General features: G+C 38.1%; 1 protein-coding gene across 2 annotated transcripts in view; it reads right to left on the bottom strand.

The window, feature by feature from the left end:
- PMS1 (PMS1 postmeiotic segregation increased 1 (S. cerevisiae)) overlaps positions 1-18207 on the bottom strand; it is a 108225-nt gene that overhangs the window by 16275 nt on the left and 73743 nt on the right. The window contains exon 8 of one of the 2 annotated variants that reach the window (XM_006864043.1): positions 1170-1655. The exons of the other annotated variant lie outside the window; for it this stretch is intronic. Within the exon in view, the coding sequence (XP_006864105.1) occupies positions 1170-1655 (486 nt within the window). The remainder of the gene's footprint in view (positions 1-1169; positions 1656-18207) is intronic. 2 annotated transcript variants of the gene reach the window in all.

Raw genomic sequence — 18207 nt, 5'->3', positions numbered from 1 at the left:
ATAACTGTTGATAAAGCTATTCACAGTATAATTCTATTTTGGTTTATGCTGAAAATGTTAAAATAAATGGCACATTTGAGGAACATCACTGCAACCTAACTTCACCATTACTGGACGGCGCCCATTACCCTAAGAAGAGACCTGAGCTTGATATTAATGACAAAAGTGAACTGAAGACAATACCAGGTTACAAATACCCAACTTATGGACAGCTCCTTTGCTGTTAAGTGACATCAGTAGGCTCTGAAACTCAGAGTGAACCATACAGAATTTCTGAAGAGTGGCTGTATACTATAGTAACGTTAAGAACTATATGCATCTGTTCTGACACACATACAAATTTTTAAAGACACACTGTGTTTAAGTTCTGTCAAGTCGGTTCTGACTCATACCGATCCTATATAATTTTGTTGTTGTTGTTGTTAAGTGCCATCGAGTCGGGTGGGGAATCTTTTTTTTCCTGCCAAGAACTATACAAAATTATCAATTTAAAAATTAGCCTGCTAGATTTGGTGAAACATTTAATTAATTCACCCCTAATGTGATGGCTGATGGAGTCCTGGTGTGGCGCTGTGGGTTAATGTGCTGGACTACAAAGTTGGTTTGAATCACAAGGTCGGTAGGTTCAAGCTCACCAGCTACTCCTTGGAAACCCTAGGCATGGTCACTATGGGTTGGAACCAACTCGATGGCACTTAACAACAACACAATGTGATGGTTGGAACTGTGTGCCTTGGCAAGGCCAGCCAAAGCAGCCTGGGCCAGATGTTCCCCACCCTTGCTGTATTGGGTTTCTGAGGCTGTAAATCTCTGCAGGAATACAAAGCTTCATCTTTCTCTCAAGGATTGGCTGGTGGACTCAAACAGCCAACCCTGTGGCTCGCAGTCCAGTGCTTATCCTCTAGCATCACCGAGCTTCCAAAGACAGTTAGGAATGATTACTGTTCTCCTCTGGAGACTGTCTGTATCTAGACTACTCTAAATTTATTCACTTAAAAGCAATTCCATTAGGATTAGAAAACTGGTCTTTTGAAAAAAACATTTCTTTTAAAATAAAAACTATTTTCCCCAACTAGAAAACAATTTTAACCTTTAACCTTCTCATTCTAATCTAGTATGGCTAAGTACATGTTTTTTGATTAAAAATAAAATAGAAAATTCTACCATACCTCTCTGTCAGCATAATAGGCCTTTCTAATGGCTCTGCAGGAAGTTTATGATTCTCAAGAAGTTTTTTAAACAGTAGGGCTTCTTCCATTCTATATGGATTTAGTAACTTTACTTCGTTTTTGGATGCGATTAGCCAGGCATCAGGCAACTTTAGATTGTGGATCAAACAAAGCTCATCTTTCTCTTCTAAGCCAAATTTCTTATGCTTCTCAAAATTTATTTTCAAGTTTTTCATAGAAAAGGGGATCTGTACTATCTTAGTACTTTGGGTCTTTTTTTTAATAGCTGGGGACTGAAAGAGCTCATCAAGTTTTGGCTGATTTGATACTAAAGTTTTCAACTTGTGCTTCTGGGCCAGATTCCATGCACTGGTGGCTTTTGTCTTTTTTCCACCGTCTTTTAATGATATTTGTGACTCTTGTTCGGTAGCTTTCTTCATTTGCCTATTGTATCGCTCCAAGTCTTTAGCAGCTTTATCTTCATATCTAAGAATAAAGATAAAATGAAACTAATGAGATAATAATCAGAAATACATTAACCATCTGAAGTAAAATTTAAGAAATGGGCACTTCAATTCCAGGAATGATAGAGTTTGTATTGAACTCACTATTCTACGTATTCATTATAAATTCTAAATACAACATAAAAATCAACTACTAAAAATAAGTCCTAGAAAACAGTCAAAAGCAGGCAGAAATGGAAAGGAATTTAATCCCTGAAAAAGAGACTCACTCTTATGTACCTTTTACTCAATGGGTGCTTCTAGTATAAAGCAGGGTGACCAGAAATAAAGCTGAATCATTAAACAAAGCTTCTTGCTATCATAACTGATAACTGAAGGAGAAAATCCCATGTGTGAGAACTCAGAGGAAAAAACAGCTAGAAGACTGAATGAGCTGAAAATAGAGTCTAGCTGCTGCCCACTACAGAGAGACAATTGAGAGTCTGAATTCTACAAAATTAGATGGCATGGTAGACAACTTGGGCTTTCTACCATGTTGAAACTGGATGAGGGCTACATTTCCGGGGTAATAACTATGTAGAGCCAAGAAAGATGTCATAGAACAAAGCACAAAGCTGAAACCCTCCCTCCCTAACAAAGTATAGAGAAAGGCTTCACAAGCTCAAGGTGATTCACCAGGACTTCAAGTGCCTGGCAAATAGAAAACAACACTTTTCAGAGGAAGGTAACAGAATTCAGAATCTCTACAAAATACTACCCACAATTTCTACTATATAATCAAAAATTACACCAAGCATTAAAGCAGGAAAATGTGATTCATGGTCAACAAAAAAAGTGGGCAACAGAACCCAAAGTCATGATGAGACTTACGATTATATACTTGTATAATTTGAAATAATTTCTATAATTAGCAAATTTTTAAAAAAAAAAATAGCTTTTGTAAGTATCTAAGTACAGTGGGTTAAGCAAGGGCTAATAAGCAAAGGTCAGCACTTCAAACCCATCAGTCACTCCGAGGGTAAAGATGAAATTGCTTCTGTAAACATTTACAGTCTTGGAAAATCTAAGGAGCAGTTCTACTCTGTCCTGTCGGGTTGCTATGAGTCAAGAATGACTCAGTGGCAGTGGGTTTAGTACTGACAGAAAAGTATTATCATAATAAGCGAATGGACGAGGAATCTCTCCAGAGAAATGAAAATTAATGGAAATAGAAATTCTAGAACTAAGAAATACAGTATTTATAATAAAAAATTAACTGGATGGGCTTAAGAGCAGATTGATGTTGTTGTTAGTTGCCATCGAGTCGGTACCGACTCATAGTGACCTGATGCAGAGCAGAACGAAACACTGTCCGATCCTGGGCCAACCTCACTATCGTTGCCACGCTTGAGCCCATTGATGCTGCCACTTTGCTAAGCCATCTTGCTGGGAGTCTACCTCTTTTTCTCTGAACCTCCACCCTACCAAACACGATTAGAGATGGTAAAACAGGATCAACAGAAATTACCCAATCTTAGGTATACAGACAAAAAGACTGACATATAGTCAACTTGAAGAAATGTTGTTGTTGTTGTCATCAGGTGCCATCGAGTCGGAACCGACTCATAGCGACCCCATGCACAGCAGAACGAAACAATGTCCGATCCTGGGCCAACCTCACTACCGCTGCCACACTTGAGTCCATCAATGATGCCACCTGGCTGATCCATCTCGTTGGGGGTCTTCCTCTTTTTCTCTGACCCTCCACCTTACCCAGCATGACATCCTTCTCCAACGATTGTTGCCTCCGGACAATATGTCCAAAGTAGGAGAGACGAAGCTTAGCCATCCTGGCCTCCAAGGAGCACTCTGGCTGCACTTCTTCCAAAACAGATCTATTGGTTCTTTTGGCAGTCCATGGCACTTTCAGTATTCTCCTCCAACACCACAACTCAAAGGCATCAATTCTACGATCCTCCTTATTCACTGTCCAGCTTTCGCACCCATATGAGGCTATTGAAAACACAATGGCCTGGGTCAGGCTCACCCTAGTCCTCAAGCTGACATCTCTGCTCTTCAATACTTTAAAAAGTTCCTGTGCAGCAGATTTGCCCAGTGCAATACGTCCGTCTGATCTCTTGACTGCTGCTTCCGCGAGTGTTGATAGTTGATCCAAGAAGAATGAAGTCCTTGACAACTTCAATCTTTTCTCCATTGATAAGAATGTTGTTTATTGGTCCAGTGGTGAGGATTTTTGTTTTCTTGACAAATACAACTTACAAATGCACGCAGGTTGGTAAACCATAAGCAAGGTAAATGCAAAGAAATCCACACAAGGTATATTATATTATAATCAAACTGCTGAAAAACAGAGAGCAAAATAAGTAACAACAAAAGACACAGAACACAGACCTGAATCTAGCTGTATCAATTACTGCACTAAATGAACTAAATATTCCCCCTAAGAGGCAGAGTCTGTGGGAGTGAACTTGTAAAAAGCAACAATCATATATATACTTTAAAGACAAGATAAAGTTTTAAAGTAAAAGAATAGCAAGAGATTTATATTTATAGCAAGTGTAAGTATAAGAAAGCCCAAGTTGCTACAGCAATATAAGATGAAGCAAACTTCAAGAAAACAAGTTTTAACAGAGATAGAGGGGCATAAAATAATAAAAGGAGATATTAGGGAGACATTTGTTGTTGTTAAGTGCCTCTGTTGTTAAGTGGTTCTGACTTATATTGATTCTGTATACGGTTTCTGAGGAGTGTCAGCTGGGTTTGAACCAATGACCTTGCGGTTCAAACCAATGTTGCAATCCAGTGCTTATCCTACAGCACCAGTATTCCAAATTCAGAAATTGTAATCCCCATATATTGCTGGTGGTGGTGGTGGCTGTGTGCCATGGAGTTAGTTCCTACTCGTAGAAACCTTGTTTCAGTTTTCTGAAACTGTAGCTTATTACAGGAGCAAAAAGCCTCATCTTTTTCCAATGGAGTAGTTGTAGATTTGAACTGCTAACCTTGCAATTAGCAGCTCAGCATTTAATCCACTACACTACCAGGGATCCTATTAGGAAGATATAACAACAACTATTGCACATGTATTTTATAAAGAAGCTTCAAATTATATGAAGTAAAAACTTACAGATCTAAACGGAGAAATGAATATACAATCATAATTGGAGATCATGATTTAATCTCCAATTTAATACTCCTTCTTCAGTTAAAGAAACAAGTAGACCAAAGACATAAAAATCTGTAAAGCTATACTTGAACAATACCAGAGGAGGCTTTCCCATTAAGAACCCCTATACAGGGTCACTATGAGTTAGAATCAACTGTACGACAGCAGGTTTGGAACCAACCACCCCACCTTGATACAGCTGACATCTTTAGAATACTATATCTAATACCTGTGGTTATTAAGTGCTGTCAAGTCAGTTCCAACTCATAATTACCCTGTATAGGGTTTCTGAGCAACTGGTGGGTTTGAACTGCCAACCTTGTGGTTGGTTCACAGTCTAGTGCTGATACTATAGGGCTACACCTAACAACCGCAGAATATAAATTCCTTTTAATTAAATATGGAACATTTACTAAGTTAGACCATATGCTGGGCAATAATTCACAATAAATTTCAAAATAAACTCACATTTTGCATACTTTTTTTCCTGGTCACCACAGTATTTAATGAGTAGCCAGTAAGATACGAGAGGTCTTCAAAAAACTCATGGAAAAACTCCATTATCTTTTAATCTCAACTTTACATTAACTTTTTGAAGCCCCCTTGTATTTAGGAAAGCACTAAGTATCTGCAATTTAATACTACGCATCACTACTGATATATTTTAAAACATGGATAAAACACAAAAAATATTTTGTTGAGTGAAAGAAGCCAAACATAAAGTAAAGAGCTCTGGTAGCATAGTGGTTACGAATCGGGCTGCGAGCCGCAAGGTCAGCAGTTCAAAACTACCAGCTGTTCCGCAGGAGAAAGATTAGGCGTTCTGCTCCCGTAAAGATTTACAGCCTCGGAAACCTAGTGCAGGGTCGCTATGAGTCGGAACCTACTCCACGGCACACAACAACAACAACAACAATGGTTGTATAAAAGGGGGTTTAAAAAAGTTCACGGAAAAAATCCATTATCTTTCAAATCCATTTTTCATATACTCTTTGAAGGCCCTTCATATTTACATATGACTTTCAAGTACCAGTAAAACCTTGGTTTTTAATCTGAGGGAAATCTGAGCAGTGGCTGCCTGTGATAGATGCCTTTGGAAATTCACTGGTAGGTGGTATGAGTGAACTTTCTGTGATGATGGGAATGTTCTCTATTTTGTTAGGGGTAATAGTTAGATGAGTTTATAGAATGATGAAACCACACTGAATGATATAGTTAAGATTTTTGGCATTTCAAAGAACGCAAATTTTACTTAATTTAAAAAATCACTTTAAAAAGTGTCAGAGCAAAGGGTGTAAAATTAAAACAAATACAAAGAAGCATGAATGACAGGCAGCCAACAAACATATGAAGAAATGTTCTTGATCATTAGACGTTGTTGTTAGCTGCCATCGAGTCAATACTGACTCATAATGACCATATGCACAACAGAACGAAACATTGCACAGTCCTGGGCCAACCTCACACTTACTATCACGCTTAAGTCCACTGATGCTACCACTTTGCCAATCTATTTTGCTGGGGTCTTCCTCTTTTTCTCTCACCTTACCAAACATGGTATCCTTCTCCAGCGACTGGTCCCTCCTGAAAATACATCCGAAGTGTGAGAGACAAAGTTTGGCCATCTTGGCCTCCAAGGAGCACTCTGGCTACACTTCTTCCAACACAGATCTGTTGGTTCTTTTGGCAGCCCACGGCACATTCAATATTCTCCACCAACACCATAACTCAAAAGCAACAATTCTCCTACTGTCTTCCTTATTCACTGTCCAGCTTTTGCATGCATATGAGGTTATCGAAAATACCATGGCTTGGTTCAGGTGCACCTTAGTCCTCAAGCTGACATTTTTGCTGTTCAACATTTTAAAAAAAGGGCTTGTGCAGCAGATTTGCACAACAACGTCGTTTGATTTCTTGACTGTTGTTCCATGAGTGTTGATAGTTGATTCATTAGCCATTTGTTGTTGTTAGGTGCCATCGAGTCGGTACTGACTCATAGCGAGCGACCTTATGAACATCAGAACGAACAATGCCCGATCCTGGGCCAACCTCACTATCGCCACGCTTGAGGCCATTGATGTTGCCACTTTGCCAATTCATCTCCCTGGGGATCTTCCTCTTTTTCTCTGACTCCCCACCCTACCAAACATGATATCCTTGGGTCAGGCTTACCTGTCTTCAAGCTGACATCTTTGCTCTTCAACACTTAAAAAAGGTTTTGTGCAGCAGATTTGCCTAATGCAATACGTCATTTGATTTCTTGATTGCTGCTTCCATGAGTGTTGATAGTTGATCTAAGAAGAATTAAGTCCTTGACAACTTCAATCTTTTCTCCATTGATAAGAATGTTTGTGGTCCAGTGGTGAGGATTTTTGTTTTCTTTACATGAAAATGCAATCCCAACTGAAGGCTGTGCGCTTTGATCTTAATCAGTAAATATTTTAAGTCTTTTTCACTTTCAGAAAGCAAGGTTGTATCATCTGCGTATCGCAGTTTGTTAATGAGTCTTCCTCTAATCCTGATGCCACGTTTTTCTTCATATAACTCAGAATCTCGGATTATTTGCTCAGCATACAGGTTAAATAAGTATGGTGAAAGAATACAACCCTGCCACACACCTTTTTAAATTTTAAACCATTCAGTGTTCCCATGTTCTGTTCGAACAATTGCCTCTTGGTCCATGTACAGATTCCTCATGTACACAATGATGTGTTCTGGAATACTTATACTTCGCAATGTTGTCCACAGCTTGTCATGATCCCCACAATCGAAACCCTTTGCATAGTCAAAAAGCACAGGATAACATCTTTCTGGTATTCTCTGCTTTCAGCCAAGATCCACCGGACATCAGCAATGATATCCTCATTCCACGGCCTCTTCTGAATCTGGCTTGAACCTCTGAAAGTTCTCTGTCAATGTATGCTTGCAGCCATTTATATTTATATATTACCTTTAGTAAAACTTTACTCACATAGGCTATCAATGATATTGTCCAGTGATTTCCACATTCCGTTGGGTCACCTGTCTTTGGAATGGGCACAAATATGGATCTCTTCTAATCAGTCAACCAGATAGTTGTCTTCCAAATATATTTGTGAGTGCCTCTGGTGCCACCTTACTTTCTTGAAAGATCTCAATTTTTATTCCATCAATTCCTGGTGCCTTATTCTTTGCCAATACCTTCAATGCACCTTGGACTTCCTCCTTCAGTATCACTGGCTCTTGATCATATGCTACCTCTTGAAACAGTTGAACTTTAACCATTTCCTTTTGGTACAGCGACTTTTGTGTATTCCTTCCATCTTCTTTTGATGCTTTTAGCATCATTCAATAATTTCCCCCAGAGAATCCTTCAATAACGAAAGTCGAGGCTTGAATTTTTTCGTCAGTTCCCCCAGCCTGAGAAATGCTAAGCGTGTTCTTCCCTTTTGGTTTTCTGACTCCAGATGTTTGCCATTAGAGAGATGCATTAGCCATTAGAGAGACGTAAATCAAAACAACAATGAGATATCATTTCACACCAGCAATAGCAGTGAAGTTAAAAAATGCAGAGGACAATAAATGCTGGCGAAAATGTGGAGAGACTGGGATCCTGCTATATTGCTGGTGGGAATGCAAAATGGTCCAACCACTCTGAAAAACAGTATGGTGCTTCCTCAGAATGTTGGTAATAGAAATACCTTAAGATCCAGCAATTCCTCTACTTGGTATATATCCACAAGAAATGTGAGCCATAATACGAGTAGATATATGCACAACAATGTTCCTAGCAGCACTTATTCATAATACTAAAAAGATGGAGACAGCCTAAGTACCCATCAATGGAAGAATGGATAAACAAACTTTGGTACATACACACAGTGGGATATTATGCTACTTTTAAGAATAACAAGGAAGCTACAAGCCACCACATAACATGGATGAACCTTGAGGACATTATGCTGAGTGATATTAGTCAGTTACAAAAAGACACTTATTGCATCTAAGACCATTATTCTAAAAGCTTAAGCAAAGATACCCATACTAAAAGGGAAAAAACCCCACATAATATCTCTATTGCTTACCAGTGGGGATGGGGTGGGGAGTTTGGGGGAGGTGGAGGGAAGCAAAGGTAAAACACAGGGTAGGGGGCAGACACATCAAAGTTTGGGCGTTGGGGAGGACAATGCACAAGAAGGGGGAGGGGGATGCAAGGACAAGGTAAAGAAACACTGAGACAGGTTTGCATGGGCTAAATGGGACAGAAGTAAATAGTGATGTATGCTCAACTTTGAAACAACAGGGCTCTGTGATACAGGGATGGGGACATAGTCTGAAAAGGGGAAATAATATTAAGATGCTTGACTGTCTTAAGAATATTGATTTCCCTTGCCTATTATTGTAAAATAGACACGTGAGTGGGATAGAAAGGAATGTCAGGGAAACATGATTATAGAAAGCTTGTAAGCCCGTCTTTAGCCTATAACTAACTGGAATAGCTAAAAGGGGTTCTAGAACTTTCCCAGTGAACTAGGCCTCTTGTGGACCTTTTGCAGTGATTAAGGACTCACCTGGTTATGCCACTTAGTAGGTCTGTACACCTACACAAATTACTTACTGTATCTGTTGCTCAGTGTGCTCATTTGTAATATAATACATCATAGATTTGTTGTGAGAAATGAGTTACAACGTGTCAAATTTGAACAGTGCTTGCACACATTTGTTGTTAAAATATTTGCTATTATTTTTTTCTAGCAAGAAACATATCTTATAATGAATGGAGTATAAGTAATTGGTAATTATTCAAGCAATCTTGCTAAAATTAAAAATGAAAAACTCGAGGTTTTAAGTTTGAGAGTAGAAATGTTATTTCTAGATTACACTCTTTATGGGCTAAATTTATCATGCACTATGCATGTAGCTTGAACTGCAGGGTCTGCTCCTCGGAAACTCTGTACAGGGTCGCTATGGGTCGGAATCGACTCAATGGCACTTAACAACAACAAAATACATGTAACATATTAAGCATGTATTCAGATAAGTCCTGATACCAGAAAAAATATATTACGGAAAATTATATTAAATGTTGAAAGTGAGACTAAGAAACAAACGACCACATCACACATGTAGCTCGTACTCAGTACATGTTTGTTTAATAAGTAAATGTTAGCTGGAAGAAAATGTATAAAAATCTTTTCTATCAAATAATAAATAAGGGGGAAACTGATGCAGACCGTGCAGGCCCGGCCAGGAGTTCAAGGCCCTGTGGGACCAAGCATTGCAGGCCGTCTAAACCATAGGCTCTGAGGATCAGATTTTAGCCACCTAGCAGACATAGCAAACTGTCCCTCATCTGAGTATTCAGTTATGCTTGTTAGTAATCGCATACATGAGCCCTGGATATCCACAGATAAATGCAAAAACCTTCCCTAAAAGCCAAGACTGTAAATTCCAAAAAGGCAAAGTCCCCCCTACCCCGCCCCCCCAACGGCAAGAGGATAGAGAGAAACTCTGTTAACTGATGATGTATGGAGGGGATTATAATCAATGTAATGAAACAAGTCATATGAATGGTTGAATGTGAAACTGATGATGTGCCCTGTAAACTTTCACTCAATCCACAATAAAAACCTTAAAATAAAAAAACAAAAAACAAAAAACTTTTTTATTGAGTTTTAAAATCATTTAAAACTAGATGAAAATGCCTCTTTGAGTTACTTACTATGCCACATTTATTTACAATTTTTAATGTTATTTTCTGCTATTTCTACTTAGAATCTGAAGTTCTGGATTAGCTAGATATCACATACGATTTTTTAGCTTAATTTCAATAGACACGAGAAGTATGTAATTTAAGCTTTTGGACATGCAAATTCAGGATTTTCCCTGAATTTGGATGACCAAGAGCTAAAAATGGTAGAAAGTAAGTTGAAGACAAAGGTCACCATTTGTAATTAATTATAATGTGCAAATTTTCCACATATGGTATTAATCTCTCATTTACTCAAGAAATCAATTTAATTAGTGCCTTGGGAAATATAACATGTACAAAATACTAAGTAAATGTTAAGTTAAAATAGCTGCTACCTTTGTAGTTAATGCCATATAGAGGATTTAGTAACTAGAAAATATTAATCCTGAACAATATTGTGGTTTGATTTGACCAGTAGTTAATTTAAATGATGTTCTTATGACTTAAAATTTCATCTAATCATGCAGTTTACCATTTTCAGTACATCCCTAATTGCAGTATTATTTTTAGTTATTTGAGCAGAAATATGGTTATAGCTACTGCAAATGGGAAGCTCAAATTATAACTGGTTGATAAGAGACCTAGTGACAGGGAGAATATAGGGCACATAGCCTAAACTGGGATTCAAATCCACCAGATAAAAGAACAGGAAAAAAAGTAATCCACAAAAAACTAAAAAATGAATGTACCCCTGATCCCAAAGTCTGTCCTAAATTCTCAGTACAGTTTTAATAGATTAAAAACCCTGATCCAAACTATGACATGGCTGAAAGAACCCTCCAGGATCGGACCCATGCCTTCCCCATCTTTTTCTTTTTTTTAACCACACTCTCCTATATTCGATTACAATGATAGAGTAACTTTTAGCTTATAGACTTCTAACACGCAGTTCCTTCTACAGAGAAAATTCTCTATACCTTTTTGGTTAATTCTTATGTAGAGAAGCATTTCCTGTCACACAGATGGTATTCAATCCAACAGCTCTGTGTCTTCATAATTCTCTTTCTTTTCTCATCATACTTGATTGTTATTTGTCTGTCTTTCACTCTAAACTACATTTACAAGTAGAGAAAGAATATGTTTTACCACTGTAGCTTTAAAGTTGCTATGAGTTAGAATCAACAGGGTTGTTTGGTGTGGTTTTTGTCCCTTATAAGGGTCCCAATTTATCTTCTCCAGTTTATCCCATTCCAACAAAATTACCAAAATTCTTTAATAAAGTGTAGACAAAGGCCACATTTCTGAGTTTCTCCCTATCCCCAATTACATTGGCGCTCTAGGATCAGCACTGACCTTTGAACCACAAGGTCAGCAATTCAAACACACTAGCTGCTCCTCAGAAACCCTATACAGGATGGTTGTGAGTCAGAAACAATTTGACAACGCTTAACAACAATAATTTGTAAAATGCATTTTTACATAAAGCCCTTTCAGGCTAGAGTATTCAGTTAACTTTGTTCTGAGTTGCTTATAAACAATGCCTTGGGATTCTGCTTTTGAAACTCATTTCTGGTATACGCTATTATATTCAATTCCTAAGGTTGCTTTAATAAATAACCACAAACTGATGGCTTAAAGCTACAGAAATTTATTCTCACAGTTCTGTTGTTGTTGTTGTTAAGTGCCTTCGAGTCGGTTCTGACCCATAGCGACCCTGTACAGGGTTTCCGAGGGTGTAAATCCTTACGGGAGTAGAAAGCCTCATCTTTCTCCCGCGGAGCGGCTGGTAGTTTCGAACTGCTACCTTAAGGTTCGCAGCCCAATTCGTAACCACTACGCTAATCCAAAATCAAGGTATGTGGGTAGGGTTGGTTCCTTCTGGAGGCTCCGAGGGAGTCTATTACGCTTGGTAGCTGCCAGGAATCCTTGTCATTTCTTGGCTTATAGATACATCACTCCAATCTCTATCTCTGTGTTTATACCACATTTTTCTTGTATCTCCATGTCCCTGTATTCACTTGGACTTGCTAAGGGCAGCAGTCACTGGATTTAGGGCCCGCTCTAATCCAATACATGGAGTCCTGGTGTGGCGCTGTGGGTTAATATGCTAGACTGCAAAGTCGGTTTGAATTGCAAGGTTGGTGGTTTAAGCTCACCAATCACTCCTTGGAAACCCTCTACAGGGTCGCTAGGGTTGGAACTGACTCGACAGCACTTAACAGCAACAAAACAACTAATCCATTAAGACCTCATCTTTACATGATTATACCTGAAAAGACCCTTTTTACAAATAAGGTCATATGCATATGTACTTGGTGTTAATAAGAGTCATGGTGGCACAGTTGTTAAACACTTGGCTGCTAACCAGGAAGGTTGGAACTTCGAACACATAAGCTGCTGAGCAAGAGAAGAATGTAGCATCTATGAGTTTGGTTTTGGGGTTAATAGTTCAACATACCTTTTTGGGATACAATTCAATACTCAACTTTCTTTCTATAAGCAATAGTATTAAAATAAGTAATTCTGGGCAGTCTATGTTCTTATAAAAAAAATTATAGTGTCTCTGGTATGACTAGTTTGCAGAAAAAAAGATGTCATTATTCCCAAATTATTCTCCTTAAGATGTTTTATAATGCACTTCAGGACCTTACCCCTATATACTTCACTAGCTTCTTTTCTCACTAATTCAGCCACATTAACCATCTTTCAGGTCGCAGAAAACACTAGTTTTCTTCACAGTATCAAAATACTCCATCTCTACCACCATTCGTCCAATAACCTGCTCATCTACTATCCCCTCTACATACACCAAATCTATGTGGCTAACCGATACTCTCCATTTAGATTTCAGTTTAGACAGTTCTGACCCCTCACTCTTAACAAATGCTTACTATACATATCACCCTATGTTCTTGAGTAGATAGGGAATTCCATGAAGATTGGGAATGCGCCTTATTCACCAACCATTACAGCATCTAGAACAAGAATTTTGAATGAGTAAGATTCTAAGAAATAGAATGACTATCGAAGGTTGGTTTTCATTTTATGTCCATTCATATCATATATGAATTTGATGCAGCTATTTCATTTTATGGGAGCATGGTGGATCCATAGGATAAGCACTGGCCTGCAAACCACAAGGTCAGTGGTTCAACTTATCAGCTGCTCTGTGGTAGAAAGATGAGGCTTTTTGCTTCCACCAAAAATTTAAAGCCTCGGAAGCCTTACACAAGGTTGCTATGAGTCAAAACCAACTCCACAGCACTTAACATTTCTGTTTATGATTATAGAAAAAAAAAACAAAAACCTTTTTTTTTAAGTTTAAGAGATACAAAATGTGTATCAATTGATAGCATAATCACAAATAACAAGTGGCTTTAAAACACCATAATTTGATGCAATAGAATGCATTGGGTGATGTGTGTCTGATCCTGGGTTCTTGTCTCCTCTAAATGCTGTCTCCTTTAGTCGTTATACTTGTCTGGGGTTCTTCACAAGTTGCTGATGTGGTGATTGCTAGGTGGCCTAGTTTGTGTAAATATACTGTGTTGTTCTTTCTCCATGTTCTTTTGGGGTTTTTATTGTTTACAAACTTCTTTTGTACTTAAAGAAAAATAGCCAAAGCATCTTTTTGGCAGAAGTTTCTGCACCAGGGAAAAGAATCTAAAGGGTCAGGAGACCCTTCTTGAGTGGGGGTCTTGAACCATCCTTTCTTTGAGTTCACCTTCCCCTAGTTCCACTTTTGAACCAGATCGTCTGTTTTAACATTTTCACTCTTACCCTACCTCCTCAGAACTCCTACTCCTGAAATCCAGATATATATTTAATTTTAGGGGCTGTCTCCACAATTGTCATACATTTTGTTTTAAAATAAAAAACTGAAAAAGCCACAAATCCAGCCCTCATTTCCAACTTTCTGAGTCAAGACACATCCTTGATATGGTGCATGTCCAAATTCACTAGTATTCGGATGGATCAAAGCTACTTAATCTCCACTCATAGATAGGGTCATAGGGTAGAGAAAAGCAATAGGGGTCACAAAGAAAATGGAGTGGGAGACCAAGGGACAATGAATGTATTTCCAAGTCACTCAGGAACTTTTATGCAGGTATAAGAAAATTATGTCAAAGTGGACACAAGATTGTTTAATAGGAGATGGACAAATGTAACTCCATGTTTACTGCTAGAAACCAAAGATTTGTGTGAAATCTTGAATTTATGGGTAGGAAGGGAGGGTAGGAAAGTGTATACCTGTCTGGTCTTTCTCTGATCCCTTTACCTCATTCCTGAACTGTAGGAGGCTGAGCCCCACTGGGCTTTGGTTGGCCCCCATCACTGGGGTGTATTTAATGGTTGATTTTTCTGTACTGGGTCCTTTCTTACCCTTCTATAATTTTGTAACATATGCTAAGACTTTTGCCTTCCCCTCTCTTTTCCTGGGAAGATACAATGAATAAAGACTTGTTGGTACTGAAAAAAAATCAAAACACCATAATTTGATTATTTTTGTTGTTGTTAAGTGCCATCAAGTCAGTTCCAATCCATAGCGACCCTATATAGGGTTTCCCAGGAGCAGCTGGTGAGCTTGAATTTGATTATAGACACCTGTTAAGTGCCATCAAGTCGGTTCCCACTCAGAGTGACCCTGTATAGGGTTTCCGATGATCATCTGGTGGATTTGAACCTCTGACCTTGCAGTTAGCAATCCAGTGTTCATCCTACAGTTCCAAACCAAGACTCCTATATAGCCCTGTTGTTGTTATTCAGTGATGTTGAGTTGGTTCCAATTCATAACAACCCTGTATAGGGTTTTCAAGGAGCATCTGGTGGGTTTGAACTGCTGACCATGTGGTTCACAGTCCAGTGTTGATCCTACACCAGGTGTCCATAGATCCCTAGAGGAACTAAAAAATAAATAGGAAAAAATAAAAACAAATGCAAACAAAAAACCTTACACTGCTTAAAAAATGGATGAGTCAGGAATATATTTTCATACCAGGGAGCAAGGAAGCAACTAAAGGCTGCTAAGATTATATCAGAAAGTTTCAAAAGCTAACTTGAAAAGCCTCCCACTGGCCAAAGGATGGAACAATTTGAATATCAATAACAATTAGAACTGAAATAGACTGAAACACATCAAATATATTTAAATCAATAAATTTGTTACTAAAAACAAAACAAAAAAATAATAATCAAAACAAGTGATACAATTGTTTTAAAAATAAACTAAAAAAAAATCAAGTATTTCACCTGTCTTTTCTAACAGCACCCTTGCCCCCCAGGTAACTATTAGATAATAGGAAGATTCTCTATTTTGGTGAATAAATTTATAAATGATAAACCATTTTTGTAATACTGAATGAATGAATGACTCTAGGCACTGATCATCAATGCTTAGAGATAAAAAGAAACATCACTAGACATGACTTCTCTAGTGATGGGGAAAAAATACTACCTATTGCCAAAAAAAGTAAGTGTAATAAAAAGAAGTCCTATTTGAATCTGATCAGGAAAGAGCAACAGTACTGTTTTGTGGTTTGTAGTCTTTTATGTCTTGATGTAAGTGAAATCTCTAGCTCCAACAACTAGTTTATAGGAAATGAAAGTAGAAAATGTTAAATGGCACTGGACAAAAGCTCAGTTTATTTCATAAATAAATAAACTGCAAAGACAAACTAAAGTGGAAGAGTAAAGATGAAAAGAGGTTTAAGATACACATCAGCTAAAACATGTGGACCTAATTTGGATACTGATTTAAATAAACAAAACAGATATATAGCACTTTGAAACAATCAGAAATGTGAACACTGGATATATGATGCTGTTAAAGACTGACTGTGATATTTTTTTAAAGTTATGACAACAGTATTACTCTTAAGCTATATATTGAAATATTTATATAGATGTTATCATGCCTAGGAATTACATCAGAATAATAAATGAAGAAGATAAAAGGGTGGAGATATGGATAAAGCAGGATTGATCATAAGATGATGATGACTGAAAATGTGTGACGGGTTCATTATACTGTTTTTTTTTTTACTTTTGTGTACGTTTGAAAAATAACAAAACACAACCATCGGATGGAAGATTAGGGAGAAGTTCAGTGAGGGTCTCTGTCAGCAATAACACAGAATACTAGACGAAGCAGGTTCAGGGGATGGTTCCAGAACTCTGAATCACTTTTAAGTAATATTTAGAAAGTTTGAAGGCTTACAGCCAGTGGAATTTGTAGCGGAAGCAAGAACTCCAGTGCCTGTAAATCCGCGGGCCTCAGTGGCTCCCAGAGCAGAAACCTTGGGTGAAACGGAGCAGGGAAAGGATCAGAACCACCATGGAAACCTGACACCAGACCCATCCTCAGAGATACAAGTGTAAACATTCTTTTTTTTTTGTATATGTTCATTGGTCTACTGCTGTCTGTGCACCTCCATTCTGGTGACTACAGGGTGTGTGTGAGTGGACACCAACCCCACCCCCCGAGGGTTCTACTATGCATGCACATAGATCTGCTGAGCAGAATTTATAGAGATAGTTTCCACTTAAAACCAAAAGGCGCAAAATGGCCACAGCCGACCCTGAACTGTTTATCATTAGGAAAAAGGCCTGAATGGGGGTTTTGGAGTGGGAGACAGACTAAAAAGGAAACAGGCTGAAAATTAAATCTTGAGTTATGTCTAAGGGGGACCAAGAGTAGCATACTGAAATTTCTCAGGTGGCCTTGAAGGCAAGAAGCTGAGAGAGGGGCATTAAAGTCAAACTCATATTTGGCTACAGATTTTTGTTTTGTTCTTTTTCTTCTCTTTTTTCTGCAATTTTAGATCAGAGTATACAATCTGTTTTTTGCTGCTGCTGATTTGTTTTTTGGTCCCCTCTTTACCTACAGCATGCTCTTTCTCTCCCTACATTATCCAGGTAGAGACAGCAATTGCAGTCAAATAGTCAAGCTATGAAGGTCACCGAAAACTATTGAATATGCCTAAGAAACAGATGAGCATCTCTGGACATGTCCAGAAACAAGACAAATGAGCTGAAGGTAGACCTTGACTCCATATTGGAAGGAGGGCAGGCTTTGGAAATGCCTGAGAAGGAATTCAGAAAAATGATAATGAAATGTATCAAAACACTTTATACAGAGGAGTTGAGAAAAATAAGGAAGAAGTCAGGAAAGTGCTGCAGGAACAATTAAATAAGATAGATACAGCATTGGAAACAATTCAAAACCTACAAAAAGAGGACCAAACAACTAATAGAATATCAGAAATGGACAATACACTGAAAGAGCAAAGGAGTAGCACTGAAGAGATGGAAGCCAGAACTAGTGAGTTGGAAGACAAATTTCTCTATACTACTAAGATAGAAATGCAAGCAGAAAAAAGGACAAAAAAATATGAAGAAGGTCTAGGATTCATGTTGGATAACATGAAGAATTATTGGCATTCCAGAACAGGAAGAATCACACAAATCCACAGAGGAGATAGTTGAAGATTTTCTGGAAGAAAATTTCCCTAACATCCTGAAAAGTGACAAGATAAGCATTTAAGAAGCTCAATGAACCACAGGAAGGATGGACCCCAAAAGAAAATCACCAAGACATATAATAATCAAGCTCTCCAAAATCAAAGATAAGGGCAGAATCCTCAAAGTAGTTAGGGAAAAGAGATGTTTAACATACAAAGGCAAGCAAATCAGATTAAGCTCTGATCTCTCAGCAGAAACCATTCAGGCAAGAAGGCA

This window comes from Chrysochloris asiatica, unplaced genomic scaffold (assembly GCF_000296735.1).
Source record: "Chrysochloris asiatica unplaced genomic scaffold, ChrAsi1.0 scaffold00059, whole genome shotgun sequence".
NCBI lineage: Eukaryota > Metazoa > Chordata > Mammalia > Afrosoricida > Chrysochloridae > Chrysochloris > Chrysochloris asiatica.
The sequence above is the reverse complement of the archived record's forward strand: the minus strand, read 5'-3'. Positions and strand labels throughout refer to the sequence as shown.